At 46.5% G+C, this 15,698-nt stretch overlaps 1 protein-coding gene across 1 annotated transcript in view; it reads left to right on the forward strand.

Annotated features, from left to right (window-relative positions):
• Positions 1–15,478, forward strand: part of LOC142290310 (interleukin-18 receptor 1-like) — a 142,485-nt gene extending 127,007 nt beyond the window's left edge. The window contains exons 10-11 of the mRNA XM_075334270.1: positions 2,101–2,256; positions 14,510–15,478. Coding sequence (XP_075190385.1) covers positions 2,101–2,256; positions 14,510–14,895 — 542 coding nt within the window. The 3' untranslated portion in view covers positions 14,896–15,478. The remainder of the gene's footprint in view (positions 1–2,100; positions 2,257–14,509) is intronic.
• The last annotated feature ends 220 nt before the right edge of the window (positions 15,479–15,698 follow it).

The following is a 15,698-nucleotide window of genomic DNA, read 5'->3' on the forward strand; positions in this document are numbered from 1 at the left end:
GCCGCACCCCCTCCCTGAGGTGATGGTGAGGACTCTGAATAACGGCAGCGGAGCACCGTTGCACCGTCCCCGTTGGGACCACCAGTCTGAGTATGTTTACAAGTTGAAAAAGGTTTTGCAAAAATGAGAATGATAACCGAAGATTTACCTGATTGTCTACCGTGATTGAAAACCGGCCGTTGCCGGCACCGTTGTCCCCGTGGGGACCCTTCAAAAAGCTGTTTGCATAGGAACTCCTATGGACAAGCCCGTGAACTTGCAGGGCAACCACAAACGTTAAGTGGCTTGTAAATATAAATCTGTTGTTGCAGCAACCGTAACCGCCTCTGGAGAGGCAGGTTGGAGGGAGGGCCCGCAGTGGAGCAGGCTGGGGCCCAGCCACCACAGGAACCGGTGGCTACCCTCTGGAGGGGAAGGACAGATCCCGCTCGGGTAACTTGTGCAGGACTGGGGTCAAGGGGTGCTGCCTGGGTTTTAGGGGCAGCATCAGGGCCAGGTTACTTGGGTGGGAGAGAGCGGCAGCCGCAACCGTTTAAAATGTTTGCAACGTTTAAGTACCGAACATTCCGATGTGGGATGATGTCATAAGTTGTATTATGTTTACCTTTTTATATATTTTCAGAAAATAAAACCGGTGTTGGACGGGCAGCCCGCGGACGGTCTGCATTTTGCTAAGGGGGAATGTGACGCCCTGGGCAAGCCAGGGGTCACAGGTCATAACACCACCACACCCTACACCCCAGTTAGGAACACCAAGGCTAACCAAAAATCTTTGTTGCCTTCCTCCAGGGGCTGATGTCCACACCAGGGGGTGGGCCAGGCGGTTGGCTCCGCCCACCGAGGAGTTCACAGCCCTGGAGGCGGGAGAACCAGGCAGTTCAGTTTAGGAGGAGGAAGTAGAAGGAAGTGGTAAAGGAGGACAGTGAGAGGAGTGACAGAAAAGGAACAGTTTGTAAAGCCTGAAGCTGGTCCGGGTGTGTGCCCCGGACAGAGACAGCAAGGTCAGCAGACGGCGGTGACTGTCTGCAGGGGTGGCTGTTTGGAGGTTGCCGAAAGGACCGCGGACGGGTGGTGGCCCGGCGGTACCGGAGCGGTATACGAAGAACAGTCAGCACCAGTGGCAGGGGCCTTTCGGATCCCGGCAAGGCTAGGAGTCGCCGTGAATTTGCCAAATCCGTTAGTGAAGGGGACCTCTGGGTCTCCCAACAAGCAAGTCCCGATTGAAGGCAACAGTCCAACCGTTACAGAGAGACACCGCCACCGCCAGGGCACCAGTTTCTCAGGGCCAGCGCCTGCGGGCAAAGTAGGGCTCCTCCGGCCCATATCCAAGTTGGGGAGCGGGTTACCGGTGGGAACCCATCACAACCATCATCATCTTAGGTGCAGGAAAAGGGACCGTCACCGTGAACTACTGGGGAAAGCAAGTGCAGCCGTCCGTGGGAACCGTCTTTCCAGCCGTGTGTTTTACCGAGAACTGTGTCATCATCCCAGGCTGAGTGAGTACCACAGTGCCGCAAGGCACAGCGCTGCCCCCGCGTCCCTGCACCCCACCAAGCCCAGCATCACCCACCTCATCACGGGGCCCCGGGACAACAACCCCCTACCCACGGAGGGGAGAACCAACAACTTTGCTGCTCCCTGTCATCAGTCCCCGGGATCCCCATACAGAGCAGCGGTGGTGTCAACAAATCACCACAACCGTGGGTGGCGTCACGGACAATAAACTATCCCAAATCCCAATCCCCTTTCACTCACGGGCGAGGAGCGCCGCTCGAGTCCCCGGGATCCGGCCCATCGCTCGAGCCACCGAGCAGCAGCAGCAGGCCGCAGCAGCCGCAGCGGCAGCCGGACCCGAGCAGAGGGAGAGCGCGGCGTCCCCTCCTCCGCCCGCGACAGTAACATGTAAAGCAGGCTTTACTCGAGCACCAGCTTCCTTAAAGGGAATGAAGCTGAGCGTTTTGATACCCTAAGGCTAGAATACACATCAATGAAACCCACTGACATTCGCAGACTATGTGAGAGATAATATACATTACTGTATATAATTATATAATCCATCTTCTGATCAGATAAAATATAAAATATGTTTTTTTCACTCAGATGGGAAACAATATGATGCTTATCTGTCTTTGGAAAGTTTTTCCACATTTGAATCTGATGAAAGGCGTTTTGCACTCCAAACACTTGCTCCAGTCTTGGAAGACTATTTTGGTTATACACTCTTTATTTTTGACAGAGATGTTGTTCCTGGAGGAGGTAAGAATAAATTATTTCAATCTGTTATCTAGCAATTTCTAAGCATTTATGACATTATATAGTTAAGTAAATCATATCTCAAAATCTGAAAACTTAGCTTTCATGATTTCTTTAGTTTTTTTTTCTGCATGTGGCAAAATTGTTGTTTTATAGTCAGATATAGTGCCTTGTGAAAATGTTCGGCTCCCTTGATTTTTTCAACTTTTTCCCACATTTCAGGCTTCAAACATAAAGATAAAAATTTTAATGTTATGGTGAAGAGTCAACAACAAGTGGGACATGTAGCACCCAGGGATATGGGATATCGGTTCTGGGCAGTGTACGTCTTGGGAATGTCACTAAGGTGGCCGTTACCCGGTTCCGTGCCATGGGCCCTTTTTGTAATGGGGATATTTACAGGGGATTTGTGAATAGAGTTTATTCGTGACGCCACTTGCGGTTTTGCGGCTATGTATAGGCAGCCGCCGCTGCAGAATGTCTCTACTGGAGCTGATGGTATTAGCATCTAGAATGGTAGTCCCTCCGCAAGTAGGGTTTTGCCCCAACAGTTGTATGGTGCGGTGGGTGTCGGAAGAAGGAGTCCAGACAAGTATTCAGTGCAACTGGTTTACTCACTTTGGGATGTTAACTGGTTTCGCCTCCAGGTTCCCTTTGTCACAGTGCCAGTCTGGTTCTCTGGTACCTTCTTCCCCTGCACCTGTCTCTAGTAAGTGGGTCCCTGTGGTATGGACCACTGGCTGTCCCCGGTCTGTGGTTTGTCCACTTCTGTCTGCCTGATGGTAGTGTGAACCCTGTGGGGATGGAGTCTCTGGTCCTGTCCCCGGTTCTCCCTTTGCTACTGAGTCTTCAGATTCTTTAGGGTCAGCAAGGTCCTTGATGGTCCCCTTTGCAGTGCAGGTGTTAATAGGTCGGCTTGAAGCTCTTTCCTGTCCTAGGGTCCTGTACCCCGTTGGTGCGTAGTTCCGGGAGTACTCCACCGTACTCCACCAGCAACCACCTCTCCTGGGTACGAGGTCACTGTTAACCCGAGTCAGGGTGTCACTTCTCTTACACCTTCACACTTCCACTGTCACTACTTAACTGACTACTCTCCATAGTCCGCCCCTCCCACCTGGTCAACTAGTGGACTGGAGTGGCTCCACCTCTAGGCGGCCATCCATTGGTCACACCCTAGCTGGGTACCATTGCATGGGGGAATTCTTGGGGAGAACTGGGATTACCTGGGTTTTTGATGTTTCCAGCACTGGGGTTCTGGGTCCCTAAGGGGGTAGGCCCTGCACCCTTGTGGGGATGCAGAACCTTGTAGCAACCTGAGGGTTTCAGGGGCGCTACAGACACAATTGTAAAGTTGAACGAAATTTATTGCTTATTTTAAACTTTTTTAAAAAATAAATAACTGAAAAGTGGGGCGTGCAATATTGTTCAGCCCCTTTAAGTTAATACTTTATAGCGCCACCTTTTGCTGCAATTACAGCTTCAAGTCGCTTGGGGTATGTGTTTATCGGTTTTGCACATCGAGAGACTGAAATTCTTGCCCATTCTTCCTTTGCAAATAGCTGAAGCTGAGTGAGGTTTGATGGAGAGCGTTTGTGAACATTAGTTTTCAGCTTTTTCCACAGATTCTCGATTGGATTCAGGTCTGGACTTTGACTTGGCCATTCTAACACCTGGATACGTTTATTTGTGAACCATTCCATTATAAATTTTGTTTTATGTTTGGGATCATTGTCTTTTTGGAAGACAAATCTCCATCCCAGTCTCAGGTCTTTTGCAGACTCCAACAGGTTTTCTTCAAGAATAGTCCTGTATTTGGCTCCATCCATCTTCCCATCAATTTTAACCTTCTTCCCTGTCCCTGCTGAAGAAAAGTAGGCCCAAACCATGATGCTGCCACCACCATGTTTGACAGTGGGGATGGTGTGTTCAGGGTTAAAAGCTTTATTGCTTTTACGCCAAACATATCATTTGGCATTGTGCCCAAATAGTTCGATTTTGGTTTCATCTGACCAGAGCACCTTCTTCCACATGTTTGGTGTGTCTCTCAGGTGGCTTGTGGCAAACTTTAAACAACACTTTTTATGTACAGTACAGACCAAAAGTTTGGACACACCTTCTCATTCAAAGAGTTTTCTTTATTTTCAGGACTCTGAAAATTGTAGATTCACATTGAAGGCATCAAAACTATGAATTAAAACATGTGGAATGAAATACTTAAAAAAGTGTGAAACAACTGAAAATATGTCTTATTTTCTAGGTTCTTCAAAGTAGCCACCTTTGCTTTGATTACTACTTTGCACACTCTTGACATTCTCTTGACGAGCTTCAAGAGGTAGTCACCGGAAATGGTTTTCCAACAGTCTTAAAGGAGTAGCCAGAGATGGTTAGCACTTGTTGGCCCTTTTGCCTTCACTCTGCGGTCCAGCTCATCTCAAACCATCTCGATTGGGTTCAGGTCTGGTGACTGTGGAGACCAGGTCATCTGGCGTAGCACTCCATCACTCTCCTTCTTAGTCAAATAGCCCTTACACAACCTGAAGGTGTGTTTGGGGTCATTGTCCTGTTGAAAAATAAATGATGGTCACACACCGCACAGCACACCGCTGCAAGATGCTATGGTAGGCATGCTGGTTCTGTATGCCTTCAATTTTGAATAAATCCCCAACAGTGTCAGCAGCAAAGCACCCCCACACCATCACACCTCCTCCTCCATGCTTCACAGTGGGAACCAGCCATGTAGAGTCCATCCGTTCACCTTTTCTACAAAGACACGGTGGTTGGATCCAAAGATCTCAAATTTGGACTCATCAGACCAAAGCACAGATTTCCACTGGTCTAATGTCCATTCCTTGTGTTTTTAGCCCAAACAAGTCTCTTCTGCTTGTTGCCTGTCCTTAGCAGTGGTTTCGTAGCAGCTCTTTTACCATGAAGGCCTGCTGCACAAAGTCTCCTCTTAACAGTTGTTCTAGAGATGAGAAGGTGTGTCCAAACTTTTGTTCTGTACTGTATATCTTTGAGAAATGGCTTTCTCCTTGCCACTCTTTCATAAAGGCCAGATTTGTGCAGTGTATGACTGATTGTTGTCCTATGGACAGACTCTCCCAACTCAGCTGTAGATCTCTGCAGTTCATTCAGAGTGATAATGGGCCTCTTGGCTATATCTGATCAGTCTTCTCCTTTTTTGAGATGAAAGTTTTGATGGATGTCCAGGTCTTGGTAGATTTGCAGTGGTACGATACTCCTTCCATTTCAATATCATCGCTTGCACAGTGCTCCTTGGGATGTTTAAAGTTTTGGAAATCTTTTTGTAACCAAATCCGGCTTTAAACGTCTCCACAACAGTATCATGGACCTGCCTGTTATGTTCCTTGGTCTTCATGATGATATCTACCCTTTAAACAGAACACTGAGACTATCACAGAGCAGGTGCATTTATACGGAGAATTGATTACACACAGGTGGCTTATATTTATCATCATCAGTTATTTAGGACAACATGGGATCATTCAGAGATCCTCAATGAACTTCTGGAGTGAGTTTCCTGCACTGAAACTAAAGGTGACGAATAATATTGCATGTCACAATTTTCAGTTATTTATTTTTTTAAAAAAGTTTAAAATAAGCAACAAATATCGTTCTACTTCCCAATTGTGTCCCACGTGTTGATTCTTCACCATAACATTAACATTTTTATTTTTATGTTGGAAGCCTGAAATGTGGGAAAAGGTTGAAAATTCAAAGGGGCCGAATACTTTCGCAAGGCACTGTATTAACAGTAGTGATGGGCAAATAGTGCAATATTTGGCTTTGGATTATTTTTCTCGAATATATTGCACTATTCATGTATTTATCACGAATAATGAATCTATTGCAAGTTAATGGGAATGTAAAAATGCTGAAATGAATAGAATACTGCTGAAATTGAATGGGAACCGTAAGTGGAAGATGCCTGTATGCATTTCTGAAACACAGGTCGCTTCTGGGAACAATGCTGTCAGAGTATTACGCGACTTTGACGTGCAGTCATTCACCTATTTATGATAACAAGCACAGGTAAAATAAACAACTGTGGGCTGAAGCCCCCAGCTGTGTGTTTTATGTTGGCTGGTTATCAAAAATAGAGGCTCCCACACAACTTTTTTTTTTAAATATTTTAATAATAATAAAAAAAATGATGTGGGCTCCTGCCCATAATTGATAACCATAACAGGTAAAGCAGACAGCTGGGAACTGGTATTCTCAGGCTGGGAAGGTCCATGGTTATTTAGCCCTCCCCAGCCTAAAAATAGCAGCCTGCAGCTGTTCCAGTGATCAGTATGAAAGAGTGTATGAGTGATAACACCAAATTTAACACACCTGCTCCCCATTCACACCTGAGACGTTGTAACACTAAAGAGTGATATAGCACTGGGCTTGTTGGGCACAATTTAGCCATCTTCACATTAATGTCAAAATCGCTGGCAACAAAGTGAGTAGGAGGCTATCTGTGGAGTTATTTAGAGGGAACACCAATTTTACACTGTACACTGACTACTTTATGTTGTATCAAAGTGTCTCATCTGTAGTGCTGTTGTAAGGGGTGGACGGACCCCTTACAAAGAGGCGCAGTTTCCCCCCCCTGAAGATACCCCCGCTGGGGTAGACAAAGCCGGTTATGTTGATGTTTTACTGTGTTTGCACTGTATAGATGGGTTCCCCTAGTGGCCGGGTGGGACGGCTGTCCCCATAGAAACAGGGCAGGAGGAAGGAGGAGCCGGCAGCAGAAGGGGGAGGGAGAGTGTGTGGTAGAGAGTGAAGTGAGAGTTTGAGGCAGTCGAGTCCTGGACGGGAGAGAAGAACAGCGGGGGCAGAGAGTGGGAGCTAGGTGGACAGCTAACGAAGGAAAGGGAAAGAAAGAGTGTCCTCTATGGTGAAACAGAGTTGGGTGGGTCAAGTCTGTGGTAGCCGGAGTGGGAGCCCAGGTGAAGTGGAGTAGCCGGGCACAGCCCCATGAGAGGATACGACAAGAAGAGTTTTCCCCCCCAGCAGAAGTTGTGAATCGACGCTATCAAATTGTTGCCTATTGTGTGAGGATACGTGCAATAAATATGCCTTCTGATTCAACTGATCTCCGACTGCAGAGTCTTCCTACGTCTGACAGCATTCTCTGTACCACCACACTCTGCCCCACCAAGCAATCTCCTGTCCCAATAGTGACGGCGGAGCCGGGGGTTAGCCTGATAGAAAAAGGGGCCACGACTACAACCCCCGAGGCACTCCTGGCACCCCGTTACACTGTCAAAAAAGATTTACTAAATAGTGAAGAGTGAGCTTGCTTGGTACTCGATTGAGCATCAAGCTGTTCAGGCACACTCCATTCTCGATAGAGTACCATGGGTGTTCGAGCAAAATGCTTGACTTCCCATTCCAGAAGGAGAAAAAATATCTTTCTTTCCCTACACTACCTGCAACAGAAGCCTGAAAACAGCTACTGGCCACCACACTCCTCCTCAGCCATCTGCAGTAGGAGGCAAACATCACGTGTCACACTCTCTACAACCTCCCATTTCGTACACTGTCACCATGTGCGCGCTCTATACATGTTCACACCTTGAAAATATAGCAGCTCGCTTCGTTCCGCTCAGGTAGGAAGTTCGGGAAGTGGAACTAAGCAAGCATTTATTTTTTCTGAGTCGGCACATTTGTATCGTGCACATACTGACAGTGTACTTAATAAATGGTAGTAGAGGATGTACGTAAGGTGACACTTGATGGCTGCCGACGCTACTATATTGAGAGGACAGACCAGGAGCACAGAGTGTACCGCCCCGCTCTCAGCAGCCGAGCTGCTCGGATCCGGCCCTTTTGTGGGTGGCTCGAGGGTCTCCGAACCCGGGTGCCTCACGGTCACTTCAAATGAAAAGGGGTAGTGATGGGATGGTGGATGTGGGACGTAAATGTACGGACAGAGCCGTACGGAGTTCGTGACGCCACTCATGGTGTTTGGTGATATTGGACACCACCGCTGCAGTTACGGGGCACCCGGGGGAGATGTTGTGCAGCAAGTTGTTAACCCCTCCGTGGGCAGGGATAGTGGCCCCGGGACCCTTTTGGGGGTTTGGTGATGCAGGGAGATGGGCGACCGCAGGGTGGTGGTGTACTCACTATTAGAAAACTCTCACTGAACTCTGAAACTGCTCTGTCTGACCTCTACTGACTTTTCCCCGCCCCGGGCTGTCTAAAACTCCTAGGTGGGCATCTTCAAACCGCCTGGTTCCGCTCCCTGGTGTGTCTATCAAGCCCTTTGGTGGTGACTAGGGTTTTAAGGTTGGCTGTGTGTTACCTGTGAGAGAAGGGTGTAATGCAGGGCCCTATTTGTGACTACCTGGCCCGGCCAGAGCATCACAATAGGAAGTCTGATGACGCTTTCCACACATGTGACTGGTCGCATGGTCATGACATTATTAAAGGTCTTGGAGTATTTGGAGACCGCCGCTGGTAATGGTCTTGTTTCCCATTAATTTCTATTATGCTTGAAACTTGAATTGAGCATGTCCGAGTGTTTGACATGCTCAATTCAAGCACAGAATACTTGAACATTTTAGTGCACACTCATCATCAATAATAAAATATTTACAAAAATGTGAGGGATGTACTCAATTTATAGATATATATATCTCGTATATAGGTAAGCATATAGATATATTTTCCAACATTTATCTCCAGACAGATATGTATGTACAAATGTTTTTTTAAAAGTATTCTATACTTGCCAGCCCTATACAGTACTGACTGTTTTTTTCAGTCAGTTCTCTAAAGTGTAGTTATTGCTGAAATATTAGTTATAATTAGTGACTGAGCACATTACGTTTGAGTCTATTGTGAGAGGTACAGTATATTTTGCAACAATTTCCTGATGTATACTTCCGATGGATGGCTCTGATGTATGTCTCTGTATAAGCATACAGTGACATTCGTCAGACATTAATGTCAATGAAGATGAGGAAATAAATAAATGGAATTTAATTTTTCTTGAATTCTGAAGATCCCACTTCACCAAATTGAGGTTGTTTTTTTTTTTTTATAATTTGCCTCCACACAGATTCGGCAAATTGGCAGTTGCTGGCCACTATTTTACTGAGTTGCAAAAGACCACCAAAATGTTAAAAAAAAGTTTGGAAAAAAAACTATACTCACCTCTTCGTACCCTGCACACCCATCCTGTCCTCACCATAACTTCAGGTCGCCGTCGATCACGCTCAAATCCATGGTAGTCTACTGCAGAGAAAAATTCACTCTACAATATTTTATACAATAAAAATTGGTGCAAAAACACATATCAGAGGCCAAAAGTATACATTAAGGCGGGCTTTGCACGTTGCGACATCGCAAGCCGATGCTGCGATGTCGCACGCGATAGTCCCCGCCCCCGTCGCAGGTACGATATCGTGTGATAGCTGGCGGAGCGAAAATTATCGCTACGCCAGCTTCACATGCACTCACCTGCCCTGCGACCGTCGCTCTGGCCGGCGACCCGCCTCCTTCCTAAGGGGGTGGGTCGTGCGGCGTCATAGCGACGTCACACGGCAGGCGGCCGATAGCGGCGGAGGGGCGCAGATGAGCAGGATGTAAACATCCTGCCCACCTCCGTCCTTCCGCATAGCCGGCGGCGGCAGGTAAGGAGATGTTCCTCGCTCCTGTGGCTTCATACACAGCGATGTGTGCTGCCGCAGGAACGAGGAACAACATCGTACCTGTCGCGGCACTGGCATTGTGGAAATGTCGGTGAATGCAACGATGATACGATGACGTTTTTGCGCTCGTTCATCGTATCATCTAGCATTTACACAGTACGATGTCGAAAGTGACGCCGGATGTGCGTCACTTTCGATTTGACCCCACCGACATCGCACGTGCGATGTCGCAACGTGCAAAGCCGCCCTTAGTCTCAGGCAGAGATGTGTGAGTGTGCTTGGCACTGGTTTGTACTTGATCGATTATCAGAGTGCTTGAGATGGTTGATACTCGATCGAGTATCCTGGTACACTGACACCTTGCTAGAGTCCACGCCTCATATGTTTTGAGACTCTTTTCAATCACTAAACATATGACGATTGCCTGCCAATCAAACTAATGCCGAAGTCAGGGGGTGGTGATGAGGGGCGTGATAACATGGAAAGAGCGACGAATAGTCTAGGAAACTAATGCCCCATCAATTAATTAAGGCCTTAATTAGAAAAACATTGATTTTAGTAAATAGTATTATACAGGGCTGGTTAGGAAGGGAATTTCGTCATACAGATATGAACGTTGCTAGGTTGGAGGGCATAGGGGACCTGACAGATTCCGTTTAAATGTCCTGAATTTTGACTTATAAATGTTAGTATGTAATTCTGAGAGAGGACTACATATATGTGTGACGCCCCTGGACTATCGGGTCGTCACAGGGTATTGTGCAATCTGAACTTCTGTGCAATATCCACCTCCTCCTTGGTTATGGGTCCCCAACTACATGGTGTTGCCAACATCAGTCAATAAAAGTCCTAGGTACACTCTGCACCACACCCACCAGACACACCAGTGGACGGCTTGAGTGGAATAGGGTCGCCCACTTGGGGGGTTGGTTAAGGGGAGGTCAGGAGTGTCAGTCAGTCAGTGAATAGAGAGGAAGTGTACAGTCATGGCCAAAAGTTTTGAGAATGCTACAAATATTAATTTTTACAAAGTCTACTGCTTAAGTTTTTTTTTGCTCTTCAGTTAACCATGGTTATCTCTAAAGAAACACGTGCAGCCATCATTGCTCTGCACAAAAATGGCCAAACAGGGAAGAGTATCGCAGCTACAAAGATTGCACCTCAGTCAACAATCTATCGCATCATCAAGAACTTCAAGGAGAGAGCTTCCACTGTTGCCAAAAAGGCTCCAGGGCGCCCAAGAAGGACCAGCAAACGCCAGGACCATATCTTAAAACTGTTTCAGCTGCGGGATCGGACTACCAGCAGTGCCAAGCTAGCTCAGCAATGGCAGCAGGCTGGTGTGAGTGCTTCTGCACGCACTGTGAGGCGGAGACTCTTTGAGCAAGGCCTGGTTTCAAGGAGGGCAGCAAAGAAGCCACTTCTCTCCAGAAAAAACATCAGGGACCGACTGATATTCTGCAAAAGGTACAGGGAGTGGACTGCTGAGGACTGGGGTAAAGTCATTTTCTCAGATGAATCCCCTTTTCGATTGTTTGGGACATCTGGAAAACAGCTTATTAGGAGAAGAAGAGGTGAGCGATACCACCAGTCTTGTCTCATGCCAACTGTTAAGCATCCTGAAACGATTCATGTGTGGGGTTGCTTCTCAGCCAAGGGAATCGGCTCACTCACAGTCTTGCCTAAAAACACAGCCATGAATAAAGAATGGTCCAAGAGCAGTTTGGCGCCCAACAATGCCTTTTCCAGCATGATGGAGCACCTTGCCATAAAGAAAAGGTGATCACTAAATGGCTCATGAAACAAAACATAGAGATTTTGGGTCCATGGCCTGGAAACTCCCCAGATCTTAATCCCATTGAGAACTTGTGGGCAATCATCAAGAGACGGGTGGACAAACAAAAACCAACAAATTCTGGCAAAATGCAAGCATTGCTTATGCAAGAATGGACAGCTATCAGTCAGGAATTAGTCCAGAAGTTGATTGAGAGCATGCCAGGGAGAATTGCAGAGGTCCTGAAGAAGAAGGGTCAACACTGCAAATATTGACTTGCTGCATTAACTCATTCTAACTGTCAATATAACCTTTTGGTACTCATAATATGATTGCAATTATATTTCTGTATGTGATGTAAACAACAGACAAACACAATTAAAAACCAGAGGGCAACAGATCATGTGAAAATATAATTTTGGTGTCATTCTCAAAACTTTTGGCCATGACTGTAGTGGAGTGAAGGAGAGAGGAGGTCAGGAGCCGGGGTCCTTGGAAGCAACTAGGTGGCAGACGGTGGTCTGGGTCTAGTAGGAGCTGGACCCCCAGTCGCAGGGGATCGTGACAAGGGTCACAGAACTGTGGAGGAGGACAGCCGGCAGCCTTGTACCATCACCGGGCTGGGACCAGGGCACGACAGGGTATGTGGACCCTAGGTCAGGGAGTAGCTTCAGGCAACCTGACAATTTACCCGACGAGAACGGAGCCTTCAAGATCCGCTCTCCACCCGCTCCAAAATTTGGGGTTCTAGCACAACGAGGGGGATAGGACTTTCCACAAAAACGGTCCAGAAAATCCCAAGTGTGAACCCTGAGAGCAAGCTCCCACAGTTAGCCACACTGGGGAGCGGGACCCGACTAGTTTTATGCTACCAGGACCACAAAAAGAGAGAACTTAGTGCAAGGGGTAAGGTCACAGATCACCAAGCAACACCATTGGGGACGAGACCAAAACTAGCTCCCCTCAGCGGCAGCGGTGTCCAGAACTTTGGTTTACCAGTTATCGGTGTCAGCTTTTTGGATTGAGTGAGTATGCAAGTGACCCCTTTCACTCCCACGGCACTCCCCGAACACCATCACCGAGTCCCGGGGTATTCCCCCTACTCGTGGAGGGCTGTAACATCCGGCTGCACCACTCCATTGCCCCGGGTACTCCCAACTGCAGCGGTGGTACTCTACATTACCACACACCATGGGTATAGTCACAAACTCTAAATACTGTCCCCTGTAAATAACCCCCCCTTTATTTGAGTGGCCGCACGACCCCCAGGTCCGGACGCACCTCGAACCACCGCGGATCCAGATCCGAGCAGCCCGGCTGCTAACACAGGGGCGGCACATATGCATCATCATCTGAATAGAAAAGTAATAGCTCACATCTGTTCGGATTCAGGGTTGATAAATCAATTTAACTTTTCATTGTCTAGTGGAGTTGCTGGTCCAGAAAATACAAAGGCAGGATCAGGTCACTAGTTTGTTCAAAAATTCACTAAATGTGAATTAAAAACATGGCTGCTTGTGAAGGGTTACTATTCTAGATGTGGACACAGCTGCTTTTGAAGGGTTACTCTTATAGAGGGGGACATGACTCCTTGTGAAGGGTTACTTTTCTAGAGGGGGGAAACGGCTGCTTGTGAAGGGTTACTCCTCTAGAGAGGTACATGGCTGCTTGTGAAGGGTTTCTCTTCTACAGGGGGACGCAGCTGATTGTAAAGGGTTACTCTTCTAGAGGAGTATACGGCTGCTTGTGAATGGTTGCTCATATAGAGGAAGACATGGCTGCTTGTGAAAGGTTACTCTTCTAGAGGGGGGACACAGGTGCTTGTGAAGGGTTACTCTTCTAGAGGGGGACACAGCTACTTGTGAAGGGTTAATCTTCTAGTGAGGGACACGGCTGCTTGTTAATTTGAACCACATACAGCGGATCAGCAGCAGACACCCCACATTGGGAAGTCTGTGGCAGGTTTACCTTTGTTGCTGCTTATTCTAGACTTTTCCTGCTCCAGATCACACAAGAACCTAGAGTCTTTATCACTTAAAGGGGTTGTCCAGGTAAAACAAGTTACCACCTAACCATAGGATAACGTACTGATTGGTGGGTGTCCCACTGTACTGATGGGCGGAACAGGGAAATGTTATCCCCAATGGGGAATTTTTATTCTCATTACACAATTGCACGGCAGGTCGGACATTCGACCACACTCCATTCATTCTTAATGAGGCTGCTGGAAAAAGATAAGCACTGCACTCGGAAGCCCAATAAAGAATGAATGGAGTATCAATCAAGCATGAGCACTGCCACTCCATTCTATAAGTTCCCCATTCTCCTGATCAGTGAGGGTCCCAGCGGATGGACCCCAACAGATCAACAAGTTTTTTTTTATCTTGTGGATAGCTGTTAACTTGTTTTCGTTAGAAAACCCCTTTAATTAAACAAGAATTTCCAATACTCCTAATTATATCAGAGACATGTTTTATATTTCAGTCTTCTGTTACATCCTGGAAGTACCTAGGAGTTTATAGGCACTATGGTAGCATTATATATACAATATAGTATTAAATATGATATCGTAAAATAATGAGGTAAGAAATGCAGTCAAACCGACTCCATGGTGTGTGACAAAGCGCCATACCTTTAGCATGATCAGTCACAGTCCATTTCATAGATTTTACCAGGATTACGATAGAAAACTTCTTTCAAACCACAAATGGTTTTGCAATTTTATATGAATTTCACTTTGTCACCATATGCACTTGTCTGAGTAATTCTGAGAGTAGTACCTGCTAACCTACATTTTCCTGTTTTGCAGCTTTGGTCGATGACATGAACTCATTTCTTGAAAAAAGCAGAAGATTAATCATTGTCTTGGGTAACGACTTCACTTCTTGTAAAGCGATGTACGAACTTGAGAGTGGCTTATATAAAGCGATGGTGGAGAGGAAGATTAAAGTCATTTTGATTGAATTCACAATTTTAAATGAACAAAATTTCCAACCAGAATCTTTGCAACTTCTAAAGATGAAAAGTAGGGTCAAATGGAAAGGAGATGAGTCTCATCCACTTAATTCATCATTTTGGAAAAAAATTCAGTATTTAATGCCAGCAAAGCCTATGAAGCCATCTAGTAGTAGTTTGGCACTAAAAACAATTCAGGCAGATAATAATAGAGGCATTCTAATTTTGAATAGCTCGTAAGGGTAGTGGGTAGTAGAGATGAGTGAACCCGAGGTTCGGTGTTTGCACCAAACACAGATTTTACAAAAAAACCCCAGAGTTTTGGCGCTCTATGAATGAACAACACTCACGTGAGCATCGCTGTGCTCGGGTACTCTCGGAGCTCAGCCCAGTGTGAGCTGCTCGTAGTGTTTGATCGGCTTGCACTGGGGTTAACAGCGTGATCAAATGTAGTGTGCACCAAAAAAAGAATAGAGTAAACCTGCCACTTCCCCGAAAGTGATCAGTGGGCAGAGACCCAAACTCCGAATTGCTCAATCAGTGACTTCCATTGGAGTTCAGGTCAAGTCCATGTCCAAAATCGAACTTTATCTAAAGTCTGGCTGCACCCGCCGAATTGAACTTCCACGGGTCCGCTCATCTCTAGTGGGTAGCTCTTATTCTTGAATACTTGATTTTTTAATTTTTATTTCATAAATTAATAGTACACATGAAAATGAGCAACTTTGTAATAGATCTTTGGATTCAATGAAGACTTTCCCATTACTGAGATGGCAGTTGGTGCTGATGAGATTCTATGAGGATGGGAGGAGCTTAAAGCAGAGGGAGGACCTAGAGCAGAGCTCCGCCCCTTCTCTCTCTTCTATCTATGTAGAATCTCATCAGTAACAGCTGCCATCTCCTACCTCAGTAATGGGAAAGGCCTCCCTGAAAACAGATTTTACCTCAGAATTGAGAATTTTGATAATGACTGATAAATTCTGGCAGAGAAAGAAACAAATTTCTCTGATAAGATACATTACAAAGGTGCTTATTTTCTTGTG

This window comes from Anomaloglossus baeobatrachus, chromosome 2 (genome assembly GCF_048569485.1).
Source record: "Anomaloglossus baeobatrachus isolate aAnoBae1 chromosome 2, aAnoBae1.hap1, whole genome shotgun sequence".
In the NCBI taxonomy this organism is placed as follows: domain Eukaryota; kingdom Metazoa; phylum Chordata; class Amphibia; order Anura; family Aromobatidae; genus Anomaloglossus; species Anomaloglossus baeobatrachus.